Consider the following 23,767-nt stretch of genomic DNA (forward strand, 5'->3'; position numbering starts at 1 on the left):
TCTAAATATAAGCCAAACCCTTTAATATATTTAAGTAACACATGATGCCATAACAACCACCAAAGTATTAAGTGCCTCTTTTTTTTCTTGCACTAAATACACACCCACACCCACCATTCTTAGCAATTCAAAATATAGGATATAAAACTCCCATCTTAAAGAATTTAAGGCTACTTTGCAAATATTAAAATAACTATGCAACAATAATAATAGTTAACATTGATAGAGGGTATACTATAAGCCAGAAAAGACTGTTCTAATTGTTTTAGATTTATTAAGTCATTTAATCCTCCAACAATCCCATAAGGGTGGGAACACTGTGGTCACCACATCATCTTCCCCACCAGATGGGCTTTAAATGAGAGTGGGGAAGCTAGTCTATTTGAATTGAACTGGCTAGGTATCCCGGTACCTTTTAACTGGGAGGTACAAAAAGGTGAGATTCATAATAGTTGCTTAATAAATAGCTGAAGGATAGCTGAAGAATCAATCCCAGGCATTAGATGTAAAAGGTATTTTCTGTTATTTTTATATTAAAATTTGCCCTTAGCAGATTAGCATCATAGGGGTTTAGCCTCAGCTTCCAAAGCAATTAGCACATCTCACAATATCTGGCTGAATGTTCTGAAGAGGGAAAATGACAACATGATGCAACAGTGTGGAATCAGCTCTGCTACCATGTAATCTTCCTGCAATATTTTATCCTTTAGATATCTGGCTGAATCTTTACCAGGATAACCTCATTTAAAGCCATCTTAAAACATATAAAGTACCACCTTTAAAGGAGCTAATTTTTTCATGAAAGCCTGTGCTCTAGAGCCCACCCAGACTATTTCTGAGAGGGTGGAATGATTCAGATCAAGGGACTTTGCAAACAACTCTTGACATTAACATTTATTTCAATTAAAGACATGTGAATTCAGAATTAATTAAACCCTTCTGAAGTATTTGGCAAAAGAAATACAATTAAGAATATGATTACAATGTTTTTGGTACCTGTGCTATATATTACAGACATTAACAAAATAAAAATCATATTCTGAAGAGAATCAAAATCCGATAAATTCTGGTTTGTAAAAATCAATTCACTGGTACAGTCCTCCCAGGGGAGAAGCAATTTGCCTTTTTACCATTAGTTAAAAATCTAAAGAGCAGACTTCCTCTTCTAGTAGTGACCATCACTGCCCTATAGAATATGGACAGGCCTTAAGCCTTTTTGAGAATACAGTAAAAAAAACAAGACTCTGGTTTTTAACAGAGCTTACAGATCATGTACCATAAAACATTTTCTTTTGAAAATAAAAATTTTATAATCTATTTCAAAAACATCAAACAACTGAAAAACATCTAAACTAGAACAAAATTTGCAAACAGAAGTTCAAAAAACTTGGAAAAGCCACACATATAACATCGAGTAACATCTAGCTTCATTTATCAACTAAAACACTCACTTAAAATGATTTTTTTATGTGTTAACTGAGTTTAGCACTACAGTATTTCAATAGAGACTGCCATTCTGTCACACATTATCAAAGCCTGTTCTCTAAATAATTTGAAGAAATTCCAATTACAAGACAAATGAAGACTGAAAATAGAAACAGTGCATCTTAAAGTTTTCCAGAGGTCTACACACAAGTAATTTCCAAACACAAAATTTTTTATATGCTTATGGTTTGGAACAAATTTTCCCTGAGCACTCTTTCTGCTTGGTTAGAAAAATTAAGACATGATCTATAAAACAGAATTCAGTTTGATTTCTACTGAATGCATGCCATTTTTCACCCATCAGATGTTTTTGGGAATGTTGCTTTCTAGATATTGCTAAAGTAAAAAATAACTTTAACTGTTGGAAGGGGCTATTTGAATGGCTTTCAAAATATGGTTAAGTTTTAGAGCCCCGAGAACTGCACAGTGGGTGTTTCAAACAACTGAAATGATTCACGATCCTAAAACTATCAATAGTTATTTTAACACATTCAGAATGGCACTAGTGTCACAGAACAAGAGGTAATAATCAGTAATTTCAGCTCAGATAACCAACAGATAAGCATTAGAAACTGAAAGAAAAACAAGTTGGATTAACATTGTGCTTTCCATGGAATAATGCTGAAAAAAATTAACCCTCCTGGCCAACACAGGAAATACCTCACACCCTGAAAATTTATTTAATGCAATCTGGAGACCTGTCACTCCTTAATATTCATGCAAACTTAAAATCAGCATCACTGGGAGTTTCATCACATAAGCTGCAGTTCCCAATGCTATCCCAAGATTTACAGCCCGAAAGACATGCACAGCACCACCACCTAGCTGTGGTCCCTTAATTTTTTAAGGTCTTAAAAAGTCTTAGCTACTTGAGAGTTTAGGTATCCTTTCTTTCAAATAAATAAAGGATAACAAATATCAGGAGTCTTAACTATGCAAATTTGTAAATGCTAATGTTCTACATAGCCTAGTATCACATTAAAGGAAAATCAGATTTAAGAAGTTTCATATTTACAATTTTAGGTTTCAGAAGGCCTAACTATGTGTTTCCTTCAGTGTTATGATTTATGTAGTGCAAGAATAATTAACAAATAACTTAAAACATTTAGAAGTCATTGTTCGGAAGATCTTCAAGAAGTGAGCAATTTCAGATGTCCAGAGGTGTGTCTTCTTTTTAGTTATAGTTAAGGTGCTTTATGCAGGACGCCCTGGACCAAAACGGCTTTTAGACCTAGATTTTTTAAATAGAAAAGAAGGTCAGAGGTGCTTCTAAAATAATAGGAAGTTGTTGCTTTATGTTATGCTTGCTTGACACCATCAAAGTTTAATGAAATTTCATGTAGCCCCATAATACATTTTTAAAATCCCTTGGAATGACACATATTTTGGAATTCAGATTTTTTTGGGGGGGGTAGGGAGATAACATCATATATATATATTGTATATTATGGATTGCAGCGGTGCCCTATAATCAAACATATTAATGTTTCTTCAGTGAAACAAATGAACATTTATATTCAGTGAGATAAATAAAAACTATAAATAGCATCACAGTAGCTCATTCTGGGTTTGAGTTGCCACAAAGTGGCAAACAAAGAAAGTCTTGTTGGCTTTCTTTTTTTTTTTTTTTTTTAAAGTCTTGGCAATTTTTTTTTTTTTTTAAAGATTTTATTTATTTATCAGAGAGAGAGCGAGCACAGGCAGACAGAATGGCAGGCAGAGGCAGAGGGAGAAGCAGGCTCCCTGCTGAGCAAGGAGCCCAATGTGGGACTCGATCCCAGGACGCTGGGATCATGACCTGAGCCGAAGGCAGCTGCTTAACCAACTGAGCCACCCGGGCGTCCCTCTTGTTGGCTTTCTGAGGTTTCAGATGTCAGAATTGCTGATAAGGCATTTGGATCTGTAGAATTAATGATCCAATCTCAGTAACTATTAATCTTTAAAAGAAAATTTGTGACTTAAAATGACAGAGAATCCAACAAGTTAGACTTTATTAAGAGAAATAAAATAAGGAACAGGAATGACTTCAATGATTTAAACAAATAACATATAACATATAAACAGTATAAAATTCTACTAATTCACAGTAGCAGTAGAGCTTACATTCCCATCCGCTGCTGGCTCAGAACAGAGCTGATTCAATCAACAGAAAACTTAAAAAAAAAAAAAAACAACTCTCATTAAATTTTATGCTTATGACCTTTTCAAGCCTTAAGTTTAAGTTAAAACCTGGTTCTGATTAGTGTCTTGATCATCTAATCCTTGAAACAAAACAAAACGTCAATTATGTACTGCTAGTGTTCATATGATTTTCCCTAGAAAAAGAAAATCACGGGGCACCTGGGTAGGTCAGTCCATTAAGCGGTCTACTCTTGACTTCAGCTCAGGTCATTTGAGAGTCCTGGGATTGAGCCTTGCATGGGGCTCCATGCTCAGGGGGCAGGGCAGGGGGGGAGTCTGCGGGAGATTCTCTCTCGCTCCTTCCCTCTGGCCCTCCCCCTGCTTGCACTCCCTCTTTCTCTCTCTAAAAATAAATAAATAAATCTTCACACACCCCCCACCGAAAGAGAAGAAAGAAAGAAAAGAAAATTATTTCAAAGCCAGTGGCATTCTGAATTTGTTTATACTGATTTACCTTGTATTTTTTTCTGAGCTGCTTTGCCGTGTAGTGACTGGCACTGAGGCCTTGATTTGCGCTTCGAGTCTGGAATAAATACCTCCTGCGAACTTCAGAGTAAAGTGGCAAAATGAAGTTGTTATTTTTATGGAATCAACAGAAGCTCTGCTTTATTAAAATGGCATTACTTTTTAGCTAACAAGCAGTTTTATTTTGATTTTTAAAATTTAGGCTCTTTGAATTATAATTTCTGTGAATAGTTTTACATACAGTGAAATTCACCCTTTGTAGTGTATAGTTCTGAATTCTAACAAATACTTACAAGGGAGACATACATCACTTCCACTGCCCCAAGAAAACCCCCTGGTGCCTCTCATAAGTCAACCCATTGCCACCATCAGTTCCTGAAAAGTACTGATCTCTTTTATTGTCTCTATAGTTTTGCATTTTTCAAAACATTATATAAGTAGAATCGTACAGCCTGGAGCCTTTTTAGTCTGGCATTTTTCACTTTAGCATAATGTGCAGGAGATTCATTTATGTTGCTGATTTATCACTAGCTCTTTCTTTTTTACATGTTTCACAGTTGGCTTATTCATTTACCAGGTAAAGGCCATTTGGGTTGTTTCTAGTTTTTGGCAATTCTGAATAAAACCACCATAAACATGTATGAACTGATCTCTGCAGTGAGTAAGTGTTTAACTTTATAAGAAACTGACAAACTGTTTTCCAAAGTGGCCCTTCCTTTCCGTGTTCCTACTAGCTCCCTCTGAGAGTTCCAGTTGCTCTCCAAACTGGCCAGCATTTCTTTACTTTTTTTTTTTTTTTAAGACATTCAAGTTGGTATCCAGGGGTATCTCACTGAGGTTTATATTTACATTTCCCTAATGACTAATGATGTTACACCATTTTGTGTGCTTATTTGCCATCTGCAGCCCTTCCTTCATGAAGTGTCTGGTTAATATTTTGCCCATATAGTTTTATTGGATTATTTATTTTATTATTTTCAGAGTTCTTTGTATATTCTGGACACAAATCCTTTACCAGGTAAGTGTTTTACACATAGTTTCTCATGTTTTTGTTTTCTTAATAGTGTCTTTTAAAAAAAAAAAGTGACACTCAAAAATAGTGTCATTCAAATTTTGGTGAAGTCCAAATTGTCAATTTTTTCTTTTATAGATCATGCTTTTGGTGTCATGGTTAAGAAATATTTGCCTAACCAAGGTCACAAAGATTTTATAAGTTTTAACACTGTATGTTAACTATATTGGAATTAAAATTTAAAAAAGGAATATTTTAGAAGTTTTATAAGGAAGTAAATTTTTAAATAAAAGAATTAGGGCAAGAGTAATTATAAATACATAATACTAATACTAATGTTGATAAATAGTGTTATGACTAATACATAACTTTAGTAAGAACATCGGTATTTCTAGTCATCACTTTCAGCAAGATGACCTTTTATTTTAGAAATAGTATCTAAGCACTGACTACAGAGTTAACTGAAATCAGCAACTTCCAAAAAGTCACCCTCTGGGTAGTCAGTATTTGGTCAGCCATTCATGGTTAATCTACTGTTGGGGTGACAGTATACTTCCAGGAATAAACTACGTTACTATGTGTGCTATAGAGGACCCATGGGCCATGGATAATAACATGGAGAACATTTGTCTGAGTCAAGCTAACTGTGAGAGAATATAAAAATATATTAAAGTATTTAAGTTGGTCTTTTCAGATTCTTTCTAGAGCATCTTTATATACCTCATGATGAAAACAAAGTAGGAAGGTATATCTAAGCAAGCACGGTATACTAGCACATTATTCTTACTTCTTTTGCTTCCTTTGACTTGACTCGGTCCAGATCACCCAATCTCATCTTTATAAGGTGCCCTGTAATTTCAGACATCCGTCGCTGATCTGCAGGAAAAAATTAGAAACCTAACATTTTATGAGGATGATTTATAATTTTTATTTCTTAAAGAACACTTCAGTTATTGAGAATTTATGAAAATACCATTGGATACCATTTTATAGACATATACACTTATTTATCTTTGAAGAACTTCAGGTAGCAAGTGGTAAATGGCTCATATAGATAATTGTGCTGCTTTTAAGGCTACTGTAAACCAACCTAAAACATGATAGTCATCTTTAGAGTGCAAGTAAGGGGCAACAATCAGCTTGACACCTCCAAACCACAGGTGTATATTATATGTAACATATATGAATATATATTACACACATTATATATAATATACATACACACACACATACACATACACCTATATACACTATACACACACACACACACACACACACACACATATATATATATAAATATAAAATATGTACATTATCTACAGGGATTGTCTACTAATAAAACCCTGGTTAAGGGGCACCTGGGTGGCTCAGTTGGTTGAGTGTCCCACTCTTGATTTCAGCTCAGGTCATGATCTCAGGGTCATGAGATCAAGCCCCACATCAGGCTCTGTGCTCAGAGAGGAGCCTGCTTGGGATTCTGCAAAGCCTTCCTTCCCCCACCATCTTTTAACAAACAAACAAACAAACAAATAAAAATTCTGGTTGCTTCCTAAGGGAATGTGTAAATTCTGAGCCTCATTCTAGTTTGAACATTTTAAGCTATTCAGCATACTTCATAAAATGAAAGATTCCTATCATTGATACTTATACCGAATTTGTACATTATGTACATATTATAACTTACCATCTTCCCTTTGTGCATCCTGGTTGAATCTCAAGGATCTTGTGGCATCCCATTTATTCTTCTGCATACTCACACTATTAGAAAAATTAAACAAAAATCAGCATTGATGCTTTAAGAGTGGGTATCTGAGGGCGCCTGGGTGGCTCAGTGGGTTAAGCCGCTGCCTTCGGCTCAGGTCATGATCTCAGGGTCCTGAGATCGAGGCCCGCATCGGGCTCTCTGCTCAGCAGGGAGCCTGCTTCCCTCTCTCTCTCTCTCTCTGCCTGCCTCTCCATCTACTTGTGATTTCTCTCTGTCAAATAATAAATAAAATCTTAAAAAAAAAAAAAAAAGAGTGGGTATCTGATTGGATTAAGGAGGAATACTCACATGAAAGGAGACACATCTCTAGAAGTTGACTAAAAAAGAGGAGACAACATTAAGGCTCAATTAGAACACATTTACCGATTAGTTTTATAGTTAGTAACAAAAAGCAGCAATAAAACAGGTTCAGAGAAGTTAAGAAACTTGTCCAAAGAGATACAGATCTAGAATTTGAATCCAGCTCTATCAGTCTGACCTGGAAGCCCCAGCTTATGCAAACTTTTAGAATTTACTGAGTTGTCTGCTTATGGTACTTAGCATGCAGATGAATGTATAACCTGTCCAGTGTAATTGTGTGGAACTAGTCACAACCCAGCCTTTCATACATTTTGGAACCCAAAATTTTAGTCAAACATGATTACTACTGTCCTTTTATTCCTACCTGGCTTTTTACCCCTTCCTTCAAAATCATGGGAAATAAGAATTATTTTAAAAGGCCATAAAATACATTTATTTAAAAATTATAAAGTCTACTTTGCTTTTCTTATTTCAAAGTCTATCTTCTTTTTGAATAAGTAATATTGGTTCAAAATTCAAAAGTTACAAATAGCACATATAGTGAAAAGTCTGTTTCCCAATTTCCTTCTTTAGAGGCAATGAGTCTTTATCAAATTCCTGTGCAGTTTTTCAGAGACATTTAATGCATATATAAAGACATATATATTCCTCTATCCATGCTACAGAAATGTTAGAATATGCCAAAACACATACTGTTTAGCACTTTTCCTTTTCTCACTTATCAATATATCTTGGAGATTTTTATCTCAGTTTGTACGGACTTTGTTCATTTTTAATACTGCTAGCATTCCACTGTGATATATTTTTATTCTTCTTCAGATTTTCCTTGGCTATATTTGCTCGCTTATTACTCAGTATGAACTTTACAACAGTAATGGATAATTTAGAGCTACCTTCTCTAGGGCCTTTTCTTTCTTCTGACCACAGGGTGAAGACATCTGCTTTTTTGGTTGTTTTGTGAACTTCTTTGGCTTTTCCTTTTTCCCTGACAACAGAAAGTCAGTGTTATATTTCACATACTTCTCCAATGCACTTGTTACTTACTTAAGAACAATAAAACTATTTTAAAAAACACTTTCTTAAAACTAACAGATCACCTCTAAATAAAAAGTAAATATATGGAAAAGTCAAACTGAATGTGTTTTCACAGGGGTTCATTTTACTTTTCTTCTTTCTACTTGATGAAAAACTTTGGGGGAAAAAATCAAGGCAATGAATTCAGAGTCCCAATGAAATTAGATGTTGAAAATGTTTGGAAAAAATCAACATATTTCTCTGAATTGAATGTGATAGTGGAGTCAACACCTAATACCAAATTTTTATATATATAAAAATAACTATAACTCAGAAAAACATAGTTTGAGAGTAATATAAGTGAACTCACAAAAAATTTTTAAAATGTCTTTTGCTTGGGTAGGAGAAAGAGCTATGAGACTCAAAATGGAGACAGGACAGAAATGACCTTGGGAGGAAACAGATTTGGGACAAATTGTATTCTGGACTGGAGCATTCCTACAATCAATATTCTGAATTTATTCTGGTTCACCATGTAGAGGAGAAAGGAAAGGAAGAGAAAAGAAGGAGGAGAAAGGGGCATTTCTCTCACATCAATGTTTGAATGTAAGGATGGTACATTAAATCACTTTCCCAAACATCAATTATTTGTATATTGATGTATACAAACGCTGTGTAGTTTTTGCTCTATCTTAAAAAGGAAACTTTATATTACTACCACAAATGGAAAACCTGTAAAATGTGCTACAAGGAAGATAACCTTGAAGATACTATAAAACAAACAAATAATCAAACAAAAATAACCCAGATGCCCTGGGGTGGTGGGGGTGTGTGGGGAGGGGGTTCAGTTGGTCAAGCATCCCATTCTTGATTTTGTCTCAGGTCATGATTTCAGGGTCTTGAGATCCAGTCCCAAGTCAGGCTCCGTGCTGTGCATGGAGCCTGCTTAAGATTCTCTCTCCTCTGTCCCCCTTCCCCTACTCATGCTCATGCTTGCTCACACACTCAAAAAATAAAATAATAAAATAAAAACAGTATTAAAAATCTAGATAGATTTATTTGCCTCCTGCCAAGCTCTGAGTCCCTGACATGTGTTTATAGTTAAAACAGTAGATAAACTAAGTATTATAAAATTGCTAATGAACATGATACGGTGAGATTTGATAATGGAATGTGAATACAAGTTCCTTTCAAAGAAAACATGATAAAAACAGAACAAAAGTATTATAAACTGTTACCTGTAGGTACTGGCAAATAAAGGGAGGTAGAAAGTGTTTACATTTAAAAGATGCATAAGATAGGGAAGTGGGTGAGGGTGAGGAATGAAACAGGAGACAGGGATTAAAGAGTACACTGACAGAGATGAACAGAGTAATGTATAGAATTGAATCATGGGCACCTGGGTGGCTCGGTCGGGTAAGTGACTGCCTTTGGCTCAGATCATGATCTCATGGTCCTGGGATGGAGTCCTATATTGGGCTCCCTGCCCAACAGGGAGTCTGTTTCTCCCTTTCCCTCTGCCTCTCCCCCACTGCTCATGCTCATTCTCTCTCTCTCTCTCAAATAAGTAAATAAAATCTCAAAAAAAAAATATTGTTGAATCACTCTGTTGTATACCTGAAACTAATCTAACATTGTATGCTAACTATACTGGAATTAAAATTAAAATCTTAAACAAAAAGATGCATAAGATGAGAACTGTGAGTTTATGGCTTTCTGCCTGAGGGCACTTCCCAATACCTTGAACCAAGGGAGGAAAATTATAGCCTTATCAGTTCCAGGAAAAAGATGATAGAATTAAAAGTAAGAGAAGCTGAAAGTTTAAAGGGAAAATTTTGGAAGAAAGTCACAAAAGACTTAAGATCTAAAATGTGACTACAAACTCTGCTCAAATGAGTGTTAAATCATGAAAGTATATGGGAGACCAGAGGAAATCCAGCTAAACAGGCAAGCAGAAATTAGGTTCAGGTGTTGACTCCTGTAAGACAGAATTGTTTTTGGTGAGAGATCAGAGTTTCTTGTACCTTTGACTAAATGCCTTCCCAAAATGCATAGAGTTCAAGCTCTAGGAGTCTTACTTAGGACTGGAAAAACAACTAGAAATCTAGGGGGAGTCCACAAATCAAGGAAACCACTAAGCAGGTAAGTCCCAAATCTGAATAGAAAGTTTGTCCAAAACCTTGCCTGAGAAGTAAAATTATACTGGCTGGTATGACCCTGAGGGTCAGGCTAAAATAGCAGCAGTTAATAGCCAAGAAAAACCTGTGTGGAGACATGAGGGAGACAGATTTTGCAGTTTGGGTCAGGCAAGTTAACTGCCTACTGGAACAAAACCCCTCAGAAGAACAAAATAGGAATTGCACAGATAATCTACCAAAAGTCACAAGATGAAGAAACTGAAAAGTATGAACCACTCAGAAAAGAAAGAGTCAACAGAAACATTCTGAGAGAGCTTATATACTGGATTTAGCCCACAATGATTTCAAAACAGCTATTATAAATATTTTGAAAGGGAAAATGGTGTTATTGAATAAACACATAGGAAATCTCAACAAACATATGGAAACTATAAGAGAAGAACTAAGTGGAAATTCTAGAACTGCTAAGCACAATAATTGAAATATTTAGTAGATGGGCTCAAGAGAAAGTCTGAAATGGTAGAATATATCAGTGAAATGTGAAGTCAAACATTAGAAATTATCCAATCCAAAAAATAAAGCAAAGAATGAAGAAAATGAAACAAAACTTCAGAAACCTAAGGGACAATATCAAAAGGTCTAACATACATGTATTGGATTCTAGCATGTGAGTGAGAAAAAGGGACAGAAAAAATACTTAAAGGAATAATGACTGTAAGCTCCCCAAATTTTGTTTAAAATATTAATTTACAAATCCAGGAAGCTCAATAAAGACCAAGTAAGATAGCCATAAAGGAAACCACACTTAGGCATATCATAGTCAGGCTTCTGAAAGTAAAAATAAAATCTTGAAAGAATCAAGATAAAAAGGGCACATTACATATCACACAGAAAAAAGGTCATTTGGAACAACTGAAAAATTTTCCAACTGAAAAACTGGACACTTTCTTAAAAACCTACTTCCATTTATAACAGAATAGAAAAAGCACTTAGGAATAAATTTAACAAAAGATGGTCAATATCTGCATACTAAAACTACAAAGCATTGTTGAGAGACATTAAAGAATTAAATAAATGGACAGACATTCCAAATTCATGGATTAGAAGACTTGCCATCATTAAAAAAAAAAAAAAAAAAAGTCATTCTCTCCAAATTGATACTTGGGTTCAATAAGATCCCCCCCAAATTCCAATAGTATTTTTGTTGAAATAGTGACCTTTAATCTAAAATATACAGGAAATGCAAAGCACCTAAAAATACGAAAATAATCTAAAACAAAAGAACAATTTTGAAGGACATACATCACCAGATTTCAAGAATCACTAAAAACTACAAAAATTAAGACTGTGGTACTGAAATACTGATGTAAAATAGACATAAGAATCAACGGAAGAGAGCAAAGAGTTTAAAAATGGATCCACGTGTAAATGATCACTTGATTTTTAAACAAAGGTGTCAAGGTAATCCAAAGGGGGAAGAACATTCTTTTTTTTTTTTTTTTAATATATATATTTTTAAATTTATTTATTTGACAGGCAAAGATCACAAGTAGGCAGAGAGACAGGCAGAGAAAGAGGGGGAAGCAGGCTCCCTGCCAAGCAGAGAGCCTGATGCGGGGCTCAATCCCAGGACCCTGGGATCATGACCTGAGCCGAAGGCAGAGGCTTTAACCCACTGAGCCACCCAGGTGCCCTGGGAAAAAACATTCTTTTCAACAAACAGTTCTGGGGAAACTTGCTATGCCTATAGGAAAACAAAGGGAAGCTCAACCCGTAACTCATACCATATATAAAAATTAACCTGGAAGGGATCATAGACTTAAATAGAAAAGCTTAAATCATACAATTTCTGGAAGAAAATAGCAGAAAATCTTTGTGACCTTGGCGTAAGCAAAGATTCATGTCATTAAAGCATGAAACATAAAAGGAAAACTAAAACATTAGAGTTCATGAAGATAATTTAATAACTTTGGCTCTTCAAAAGACATCATTAATAAAAATAAAAGGCAAGTCATAAACTGGGGACAGATATTTGCAAAATATATGGACTTGTATCCAAAATATATATAAAGAATGTTTATAATTCAATAATAAGGCAAACAATCCAACTAAAAAATAGGCAAAACATCATTAAAAAAAAATACTTCATGAAAAAGGTATATAAATGGCCAATTAGCACACGAGAAGTTGCCTAGAACAATTTATCACTAGAATGGCTAAAAGTAAAAAAAGTAACAATACCAAGAACTGGTAGAAATGTGTAGCAACTGTAACTCCCATACATTGGTGGTGAGATGCAAAATGTTTCACTTTGCAAAACAATATGGCAGTTTCTTATAAAGTTAGACAAAATATACCCAGCAATTCCACTCCTAGGTATCTACCCAAGAAAAATGAAAACCTATGTCCACACAGACTTGTATGCAAATGTTCATGGCAACATTATTCATAATAACCAAGAACTGGAACAACTCAAATGTCCATGAAATGGTGAAGGGATAAAAAAATTATGGTATAGTCATACAGCAGAATACTACTGGGCAATAAAAAGGAACAAACTACTTACATACACAACAATATAGTTGAAACTCAAAAACATCACACTAAGTGAAAGAAGCCACACACAAAAGACTACCCATGATTCCATTTACATGAGACTTTAGAAAAGGTAAACCACTGTGACAAAAGCAGATTCGTGGTGACCTGAGGGGTGGGACTGGGGAAAGGGAATTGAGTGTAAAAGGGCAGGAGTTAATTTTTTGGGGTGATGTTCTAGTCTTGACTTTGGTAGTGGTTACCCAACTGTATGCCAAAACTCATCAATATGTATACTTAAAAATGGGCGAATTTTATTAAAATTCATTATATTCATCCTCCATTATAAATTCTACCTCAATCAACTGTGGGGAAAAAACCTTACACAATACACAGTAGCATTTCTCCTTGACTAATTATAATTTTAAAATAATTGATAAATAAAATAACTGATAAATAACTAGTTTTTTAATAAGAGCATTTGACACATCAAGAAAAAATATATATAAAACTTGGAAAAAAGACAAAGGGAGGGTTGTATGTCCTTTTAGTGTCATACTGGAGGACTGCTTAAGAGGCCATGTAGAAATACTTAAATCTCAAGGAAAATATCCTGTATCTGACTCTCCTATTACTGTTGATTGAAGGCTAAATGCTGTGAAATTTGTAACTTGCAGATTTTTGGATCTAACAGAAATGCAAATGATTTCTGTTTAGAAGATAACCTCAAAGGTGATTGGTTTACTGCCTTGGTTATCAATTAGTTTCGAATCTGACTTGCAATACTCTTTAACATTCTTTTTCAAATGCCTATAAATACCTAAGTCTTCAAATGCTCTTTGAACAAATTTTTTCCCTTATTTCTCTTGCCAAAGAGCTCAAAACTTTTGACACAAGTTTATTCTGTAGTTGTATAAAATCATGTTTTTAATTTCTTAAAAATCATATTCGGGGGATGCCTGGGTGGTTCAGTTGGTTAGGCATCTGCCTTCAGCTCAGGTCATGATCCCAGGGTCCTGGGATCGAGTCCTGCATCAGGACTCCCTGCTGAGCAGGGAGCTTGCTTCTCCCTCTGCCTTCACCATTCCCCCTGCTGGTACTCTCTTTCTTTCTCTCTCTGACAAATAAATAAAATCTTAAAAAAGAAAAAAAAAAAAAAAGAATCATACTCTGATTACTATTGCATAATGCTTCGTTTGAGTGTCACTTGAAATCACCTCAGGCACACACTGATATAAGTCACACATTTTGAGAAACCCATTATGTTACACCTGAAGTGAAAATGTGGAGGATTATTTCTCAGAACACTGCACTTTTTAAAATAATTTTTTATTATTCTGTGTTAGTGTCAGGATTTGGGAATCCTGATGGAGGAGGCTCCTTTTTCTTTTTTTCCATGTTGCAGCCTACCATGTAGACTTACAGAGCTAACTCCTCACCCCTTGCATTAAAGACTTTAAAATGCTACCTCTTCATAAAAGTGAGACTTGATTTTATCTTAGAAATCAGTACTTTGTTTCTTGGATATTTCTTCTTCGTCTCCAACTTCATCTTCAGTGACCTCAGATCCAGTGGTATATTCTTCTTCTTCTGAAAATAACGATTGTTGTTTCTGAATTAAAAAACAAAACAAAACAAACACACCCTTTAAAAAACATAGTATTAACACATTTCTTATGGATTCTTTCAAACACATTTATCTAAATTTATTTTGGATAAATAAATTTTTTTCAAACACACTTTTCTAAATGAGCCACACAAGATCTGATAAAGTAATAAATGCCTAGTGTAACATTTGGGAAATGGACATATGAATTTCTATGTTTAGGATAAAGTCACATTACATTAAACATTTTTTTAAAAGATTTTATTTATTTGACAGAGAGAGACATAGCAAGAGAGGGAACACAGCAGAGGGAGTGGGAGAGGGAGAAGCAGTCTCCCCGCGGAGCAGGAAGCCTGACCCGGAGCTCGATCCCAGGATCCTGGGATCATGACCTGAGCCGAAGGCAGATGCTTAACAACTGAGCCACCCAGGCGCCCCTACAATAAACATTTTTATATTATTTCCTTCACATATCCTAGCAGAGTGATGGGCACATAAAGGTCCTCAGCATTTGTTAAACTGCACCTTTATCACTCAACTGAATGTATGTTCCTTGATATTAAGATTAAATTAAAATATAATAATTGCCATTATCAAAGTAGTCTCATAAGCAAGTATAGGTACACATTCTCTGGATAAATGTGGTCCTGGATTACTCAACAATAGCTGCATCAGCTTCCTGTTTCTGCCTACCCACCCCACTTTCTGCCATCACTGATCCAAATTTCAGTTGCATTCTTGTGAATATTGGTGGCAGATGGCAGAGTAGTGGCAAATAGGTAAAAGAAAAAAAAAATCAACCAACCAAACAAACAAATTTCGCCTGGAATTTAATAGATTTGTTTTTTTGTTCTATGTCCTAATGTGACTTAAATGTGAGTTTTAGAAGTCATTAGGGACACTTAAGGAGTATACAACAAGATAATAGAGTATATGTCTATTTTAAACAATGGCATTTTCAGTAAGTGCTAAATTACAGAAGCTGAAAGGATAACTGATTTGAACTAAAATCTGTAAAATAAGATACTGGTAAGTTTCTATTAAACTAAACTTTAATTGTGGAAGAAAAAGATCCATGAAAGTGGAATATATTTGCTTACTTACCAGTTGCAGAGTCCAATTTTTCAGTGACAAAAACTATAAGAAAGACAAAGGAATAGGAGATTAATAAATCTGCATCTACCCAGACTGCAGCTCCTTACTTTTATGTGGAGACTGTGGAAGAACTGAAAAAAAGCTGCAAGTATAATTCCTTTCCAGGTTGAAACATAACTTAAAACTCAGGCTGAAAATGATGTATTACAAATTTTTTGTATCTGCTGCCTAGAGAACATGTTTACAAAAAAAAAAAAAAAAAAAAAAGAAGAAGAAGAAGAAAGAAAATCAATACTTCCCAATGTCATTTCCAAAGGATAAGCAAATCACATGTAGAGATAATCTAACTTATTTTCTGAACTATTTCAATCACTTTTTTTTTTTAAAAGGACGCATTTGTTTGCTTGAGAGAGAGAATGAGAGAGCACAAGCAGAAGGAGAGAGAATCTTAAGCAGACTTTGTGCAGAGTGTGACTCGGGGCTCGATTTCATGACTCCTAGATCATGACCCGAGCTGAAACCAAGAGTTGGACACATAACTGACTAGGCCACAAGGGCCTCTTCAATTACTTCTTAATGTTTATATTTTACTATAAGTTAAGGAACCAGATTATATATGGATATTCAAGAAATCTAATTTGCTATTTGGTATATAATTCATAAATTAATGTTAGTGACTGAATATTTATAGACATTTGAAGTTTACAATGCATTTTACACGGAATATTTCACTTTGTCAAGTAAATGCTCCCTCAGCCAATACAAAGCCCAGAAGTTCACAGGCAGTTGGAGATTCCCTGGTTGTCAGTAACAAGAATCAAAAAAACCAAAGCTATCCAGCCATCTGAAAAATAATTGTTTTGAAACCTTGCAAAAACTAAATGAATTCCTGATTATAATTTAAAAAAAGGAATTTTGTACCAAAAGAAATTTATAGAATTAGGAGAGGACAAAACATCCCATTCACTCTATCTTTATTTTATTTTTTTAAGATTTTATTTATTTATTTCACAGACAGAGATCAGAAGTAGGCAGAGACACAGGCAGAGAGGAGGCAGAGAGGAGGAAGCAGGCCCCCTGCCGAGCAGAGAGCCTGATGTGGGGCTCGATCTCAGGACCCTGAGATCATGACCTGAGCCGAAGGCAGAGGATTAACCCACTGAGTCACCCAGGCGCCCCCCCATTCACTCTATCTTTAATTCTCAAATTATTAGTTGTCCATAATAAAACCTCTGAAGACCATGTTAAATTTTTCCCCCAAATTTAAGTTGATTAGTTATTAGTTGAGGGCAAGGAACATGTCCTATTACCTTTAGAGTCCTACTAAGTCACCATAATACCTTGTTGTTATGATCAGGTAGTCAGTAAATGCTTATCAAGCAAATACTTTATTAGCCCCACGCTCTAACCAACTGAGCTAACCGGCCACCCTTCAACCAAATTTTTTTCTTTTTAAAGATTTTATTTATTTGTCAGAGAGAGAAAGGGAGCGAGAGCGAGCACAGGCAGACAGAATGGCAGGCAGAGACAGAGGGAGAAGCAGGCTCCCTGCCAAGCAAGGAGCCCGATGTGGGACTCGATCCCAGGACGCTGGGATCATGACCTGAGCCGAAGGCAGCTACTTAACCAACTGAGCCACACAGGCGTCCCTCAACCAAATATTTTAATTTAAGTTTAAACCAATTACATTTCTGGTAAAGATTAAATGTCATCAGTTGTTTATATCAGTAAAGAATAAGTGAAACAGCTACTCACAGCATTGAGCTCCACACTTTTGGGGCCCCATGGTGTATTTGGCTCCAGTAAAACATCACAATCTAGACTCTTTTCATCACAGGGACCAACCCCAAAATCACTTAAAAGAAAAAGACATTTTATGGAGAAATATTCAATTTCATAAGAAGCGAAATGCCAATGATATCTTTTTTATTGCAAATATTTTATAAATCGCTCTTTAGAAACATAGTTCTTGAGCATAAAGTATGTCACCTCAACATTTACATTGCTTGATTCATCTAGTGATTCCCCCAGCAGAAGACACTGCCCATAGGGGAGCACCATGGTACTACCAAACACTTGCCAGGTTGTGAAACGGGCTGCTATGACTGGTACTTCTGTGAGAAAGGCCTTCATTAAAGGGTCCCCTACTCCCCCACCTGACCGCCTGCTGCAACTGCAAAATGACAGAAGTGACTTCAGAAATGACTAAACTCAAGGAGTTCAAATTTATGCAAGATGACCTCAACGACTGACTTTTTTTTTCTAGTTGCATCAATCAGGCATTTAAGAAGGGCTTAAGTAACTTGGGCAAAGAAAAAACCCTCAAAAAAGGAATTGCGGGCCCCAAACTTTCAATCACCAAAGACTCCTTTTATTCATTTTTCTTCCCCTTGGACCTCCAATATTTTGAAGTATTTTTCCGACCAAGTAAACACCTGCTTTCCCTGAATGGGAGCTAACATATAATTTCAGTAAGCTTTCTGAAATGATGTAAATGACCAGAGGATTGATTTGGGGAAACACTAGAGAATGGAGGATTCTGATATGTGAAGCATACATAAAGCTGCAGCACAGTGTTCCCCCTCTGCCCTTACCTAACTGTATCTTTAGAAAAAGGCACAACGATGACATCTTTGTGTTTGTGGAGATCGTCCAGTATTTTAGCAGTTGGGCAGGATGGCAAATCTCCACCTTCACCTTGATCCTCAAGAGCAGCCACATGGTCCTTCACTTTACAACCCTGTGTCATAAGAGACACTAAATTAGAGAGGTTGTTTGTTATAGAAATGTTCCTGTAAAGATGATTGTATGATTTTGTTCTTCTTTGCCTGGCAATATCGTCATAGCAACCATTTTACCACCTTTTTTTTTTTTTTAGAGATTTTATTTATTTTTTTGTCAGAGAGAGAGAGTGAGCGAGCACAAACAGACAGAATGGCAGGCAGAGGCAGAGAGAGAGAAGCAGGCTCCCCACTGAGCAAGGAGCCCGATGCGGGACTGGATCCCAGGACACTAGGATCATGACCTGAGTTGAAGACAGCTGCTTAAACCACTGAGACACCCAGGCATCCCAGATTTTATTCATTTTAGAGAGAGAGAATGTACATGGACGAACAGGGGTATAGGCTGAGGGACAGGGAGAGAGAGAGAATCTTAAGCAGAGTCCACGCTGAGAACAGAGCCTGATCTCATGACCCTGAGACCATGACCTGAGCCAAAACCAAGAGTCAGATTGTTACAGGGCACCTAGGTGGCTCAGTGGGTTGGGCGTCTGCCTTCCGCTCAGGTCATGATCTCAGGGTCTAGGGTTAATCCCTGCATCAGGCTCCCTGCTCTGCGGTGGGGCCTGCTTCTCCCTTTCCTGTTTCTCCTGCTTGTGCTCTCTCTCTCTCTCTCTCTCTCTGTGTCAAATAAGTAATAAAATCTTAGGGGAAAAAAAGGGTCAGATGCTTACCCCACTGAGCCAAACGTGCCCCTTGTCATGTTTTAATAGTTTATTTATTTATTCTTTAAAAAATATTTTATTTATTTATTTATTTATTGGACAGAGAGAGAGAAAAAGCAGGAGAGTACAAGCCAGGGAAGTGGCAGAGGGAGAGGGAGAAGCAGACTCCCCTTTGAGCAGGGAGCTCAACTTGGGGCTTGATCCTACAACCCTGGGATCATGACCCAAGTGGAAGGCAGTTGCTTAACCAACTAAGCCACCCAGGCCTCCCATTTTTTATAGTTTATAATTCCCTACCAAAAATTTCCAAGCTTAGCTTCTATCAACTTAAACTAGCAATCTTCTTTATTTCATAGTCTGTGTCAATAATTCCAATATTTATAGTTTCTGTGGCATAAATTCTACTGTTCCCCTTCTTGGTAACCTATTTCCATCTATGTCAGGTTATCTTTCCATGTTGAATATTTTATTAAAAAATTGTTTGTAGCAATAATTTGAGGTGTAGAATAAGGTTATTTTCCACCAAAGAGCATTTTTACTGCTTTTGCTAGGTGTCTGGGAACAACAGCAATCCAAGATGACCTTAATCCAAGTTCAGAACTTGAAATTTCCTAGGCCATGCAACTGAGTCAAAGCCAGCTGCTGGCTGGGTGTTACCCAGGCAAAGAATAGTTTATTTCTGATTTAATCTATTTTCTTTGGATCCCAGCTGAAAGTGTAAGGATGGAACTGTTATTCATTACTAACTCCATTCCTCCAGATCCTTTCCAGACTGGTATTTGCTCCCAGGGCAAAAATGGTCCCGAGTGCTGGCTCCCTTAGGTTTCTATCATTTCCTATACCTTAACACTAATTCCTTATTATCTTATTAGCTTTTTTGATACTTTCAATTTAATCTTTATAGTTATATATCATCTACCTTTTTTAGTTGCCTTTTGATGGGAGGAATGGTCTGAATTACTAGCTCTGCCATTACTGGAAATATAAATCATCATATAAACTATTTAGATTTTACTTAGCCTAAGAAATCACCTCAACAATATCCATTATGTCACATAAAGATTTATCATACAGTTTAATCACTATTTATTTCTCAACTGTCTCATGATGAATGGAATATAAGGGGTTAATTCAACCAGTAAATAGACAATAACAAGACAATGAGTTACAACTTTTAGTATTGTTTACAACAATGTGAACATGATAGTTAAAACAGAAACACCATTCCACAAAGAAATCAATGACTAAAAATCATATTACTGCAAAATATAACAAAACCATGAATTAATAAAAGTCCTGGGCCTATCAGAGCTAATTCCATTTCATTTATGGTGTCATTCCTGATTTAAATAGCTTTGTACGCAAACCATCTACCTAACATTAAATACAAACATTACGTGGGTAACCTATTACCTCATCAATAAAATTTCTGACTAATCGAAGTTGGTGACTGATTGTAAATATAACAAACTACCTTCCAGCTTAAATCCCATGATCCACCATTTCAATAACATTCATGTTAATACCCCAAATTCCTTCGCCCTAAATCTCATCATACCCACCTGGTAAAACCTCAATGACCCACTGTCTTCACATTTGCACTCCAGCAGCTTAGCCCTGCTGGAGAGAGTCACATAAAAGGTATGCTGGATTTCATTGTGAATTTAGGATTACCGAACTCCAATGGGCTCTCAAATTGCTTAGGAACCTACAACCTTTCTCTGGGAAATTCACTCTCATGTTTTCCAAAAAGACTATTTCAAACCTTGAATACTTGCTTCAAACCTTGGAAGAACCTTCCCTTTCCCCTCTCAATCTTAGCAGATGGCTTTTCCCTCATACTTCAGAGATAAGAGGAAAGGCATTAGATTGGAAAGAATGCATCCAAATGATAAAAACACAATTTTACTAATAACCACAAACACCCTACTCTTTCTTTACTGTTCCAATAGAGGAACTGCCCTTCTTCTCATCTAAACTAATACTGCCTCATAACCATATATCATCAACCTCTCCTCCTCAACTGGATCTCCCACCGACTTTAAAAAAGATCTCTAATATTAAAACAAAATAAAGCAGAAACAATAACCAAATACCTATAGTATAATACTGATTTAGCTTCTCCATTCTCCAACTTCCCAAAAGAGCTGCTCTTCATACTGCCCACATTTGTTCTTCCACAACCCATACCAATCTGGCTTTGGTATCTAGTACTCCAACAAAACAGTTCTTCACACATGAATTCCAGGTTACCATAGTTAAAGGACAGATTTCTTTCATTATTTTTTCTGACTTCTTGGCAATATTTGGCATCATGGACTACTTTCTCTTTCTTCAAATACTACTCCTTTGATTTTCATGACAACATCCTTGGTTTTCCTTCTATTATTCCTGCCGCTCCTGATCTTTGTCTTTTGTAGGCTTGTGCTTTGCTATCCAGCCATTAAATTCTGGGAGTTTCTCTAGACTTCTCTGTAGGCTTTCTGCTCTTCTTATGCTCACCTAGACCTGCTGGTTTCAATTCTCACTTATGTGCAAAAAGACTTAAAATTATCACCTCCAGGTAGCCAATTCTCTGAACCCCAAACCCCACCTATCTAACACTCTTTGCCTGGTTGTCTCCTAAAACACCTCAATCTCAAAATGTCCAAAACAGAACACCTCAATCTCAAAATGTCCAAAACAGAACTCATGAGCAGTAGCACAAGCAAGAAACTGAGTTATTCTCGACTTTTTCCTCTGTGATATAATCCATCAAGCCATTTCAGTTTTATCTTCTAAATTCTGAATTCATCTTTACAACCCTGGGCCAAGCTATCATCATCTTTAAGACTAAGCAGTAACTACTCTCATACCTGACGACACTTAATATTCCTAAGCCACTCTACACAGTGCAACTTATCTTCAAAACCCCAAATTTAAAAACAAAAAAAAAACCCATGGCCTACAAGCTCCTGTCCCTGCATTGCCTAACACCTACCTACCTTCCCAGCCTTTTCTTAAACTGTTTTCCATAACAGGCAGCTTTGTTCAGTCTTTTTCATTCACTGTATTCCTTCTGGCCTAGGTATTCAGACTATGTCCCTCTTTTTTGCCTCACAAACTCCTACCCACCCTTCAGATTTCAACCGAATGCCAACTCCTTAACTTCAATGCCCAGTTCAGACCAGCCTATTATAGACATTTATGGCCCTGCATACTTCTTCAAACATTTCTTTGCATGCTTTTTTACCCCCCTTTTGATTCTACTGCATGAGCTATAAGCTCCACAAAGGGAGAAACTATTTAATTTTACAGAAATTAGATTATTCTCTGCCTTGCACAGTGTGACACAACTGTGGTACTTTATAAATAACTGTTGTATGGATGAGGAGGAGGAAGAGCTTTAGGTTATTTTCCTCCACTGATGAAATTTAATTACATAACATTTTCAAAAGTGTTAGTTATCAAGGACTCTAACCTACAGCAATACTCACATATTGTAACAAGATGTATGTATAAGGATGTTCATTACAACACACAAATACCATCAATCTGGAAACAACCTAAATGTTCATTGATAGGAGGCTGGTTAAATAAATTGTGATATATGCACGGCTTAGGATATTATGCAGCAGTAAAAGAAATGACAGAAAGATAACCTAGGTATATTGCTGATTGAAAAGGGCATGTTACAGAATAATATGAACAGTATGTTCCTATTTCAAACATAAAAAACTGCATATAATTTGTGCTTGAAATGTACAAAACAGGGGTGCCTGTGTGGCTCAGTTGGTTAAGCGTCTGCCTTTGGCTTAGGCCATGATCTCAGGGTCCTGGAATCAAGCCCTGCATTGGGCTCGCTGCTCTGTGGGGAGCCTGCTTCGCCCTCTCCCACTGCCCCACTCACAGCTTGTATGTATGCTCTCTCTCAAATAAATAAAATCTTGAAAAGAGAGAAGGCAAGAAAACTTAATATTAAAAAAAAGAAAAATTGTATAAAACGAAGTCTGAAAGGAAACTGTTAACTGTGGTTACCTCTTAGAAAAGATGCAGAACAAGGAACAAGAACAAGAACAAGGAACTTCTACTTTTAACTATACATATTTTTGTATTGTTTAAATTCTTTCCTATATGAATGTATCATCTTTATGCTTTAAAAACAACAAAAGGAGGAAAGATTAAATAGACAGTGCAGTGAGCACTGTAACTACAAAAGGGCAACATCCAAAATTTACTTCGCTGGCTCAACTGGTGGAGCATGAGACTCTTGATCTTGAGGTTGTAAGTTTTAGCCCCATGTTGGGTGTAGAGATTACTTAAAATAATAAAATCTTTTTTAAAAATAAAATCTTTGAAACAACAAAAAACCAAAATTTACCTTTGTAAGCTGAGTGGGATCAAACCGAAGAACCTTTTGGTTACAGCAGGGATAAATACCAGTGCCAACAGTACTCAGTGAACTTGATGCGGTAGGATAAACCACTGTTTCTGAGTGATATTGACAATGTGAAAATTCTATACAGAGAAAAGCCTGAATAAAAGAAATATATAAAATCAATTATTATTCCCACAATAAAATTCTACATCCCAAAAAATTTTTACTCAGGACTACAAAATGTATGTTCCATTTATTTTCTTTTTAATTTTTAAAAAGTATTTTATTTTTTTTTATTTGGGAGAGCAAGAGAGCACGAGCAGGGGGAAGCGTAGAGGGAGAGGAGAAGCAGACACTGTGCTGGGCAGG

General features: G+C 36.1%; 1 protein-coding gene across 5 annotated transcripts in view; it reads right to left on the reverse strand.

Annotated features, from left to right (window-relative positions):
• Positions 1–879: 879 nt before the first annotated feature.
• The window catches only part of SANBR (SANT and BTB domain regulator of CSR), a 53,710-nt gene continuing 30,822 nt past the window's right edge, over positions 880–23,767 (reverse strand). For all 5 annotated transcript variants that reach the window (XM_059407792.1, XM_059407794.1, XM_059407793.1 and 2 more), the window contains 11 exons: positions 23,402–23,554; positions 18,191–18,336; positions 17,352–17,451; positions 15,606–15,638; positions 14,408–14,507; positions 8,102–8,193; positions 7,197–7,225; positions 6,828–6,901; positions 5,931–6,019; positions 4,121–4,212; positions 880–2,716 (listed from right to left, as the gene is read on the reverse strand). In XM_059407792.1, the coding sequence (XP_059263775.1) occupies positions 2,680–2,716; positions 4,121–4,212; positions 5,931–6,019; positions 6,828–6,901; positions 7,197–7,225; positions 8,102–8,193; positions 14,408–14,507; positions 15,606–15,638; positions 17,352–17,451; positions 18,191–18,336; positions 23,402–23,554 (945 nt within the window). In that variant the 3' untranslated portion in view covers positions 880–2,679. The remainder of the gene's footprint in view (positions 2,717–4,120; positions 4,213–5,930; positions 6,020–6,827; positions 6,902–7,196; positions 7,226–8,101; positions 8,194–14,407; positions 14,508–15,605; positions 15,639–17,351; positions 17,452–18,190; positions 18,337–23,401; positions 23,555–23,767) is intronic.

This window comes from Mustela nigripes, chromosome 7 (assembly GCF_022355385.1).
Source record: "Mustela nigripes isolate SB6536 chromosome 7, MUSNIG.SB6536, whole genome shotgun sequence".
NCBI lineage: Eukaryota > Metazoa > Chordata > Mammalia > Carnivora > Mustelidae > Mustela > Mustela nigripes.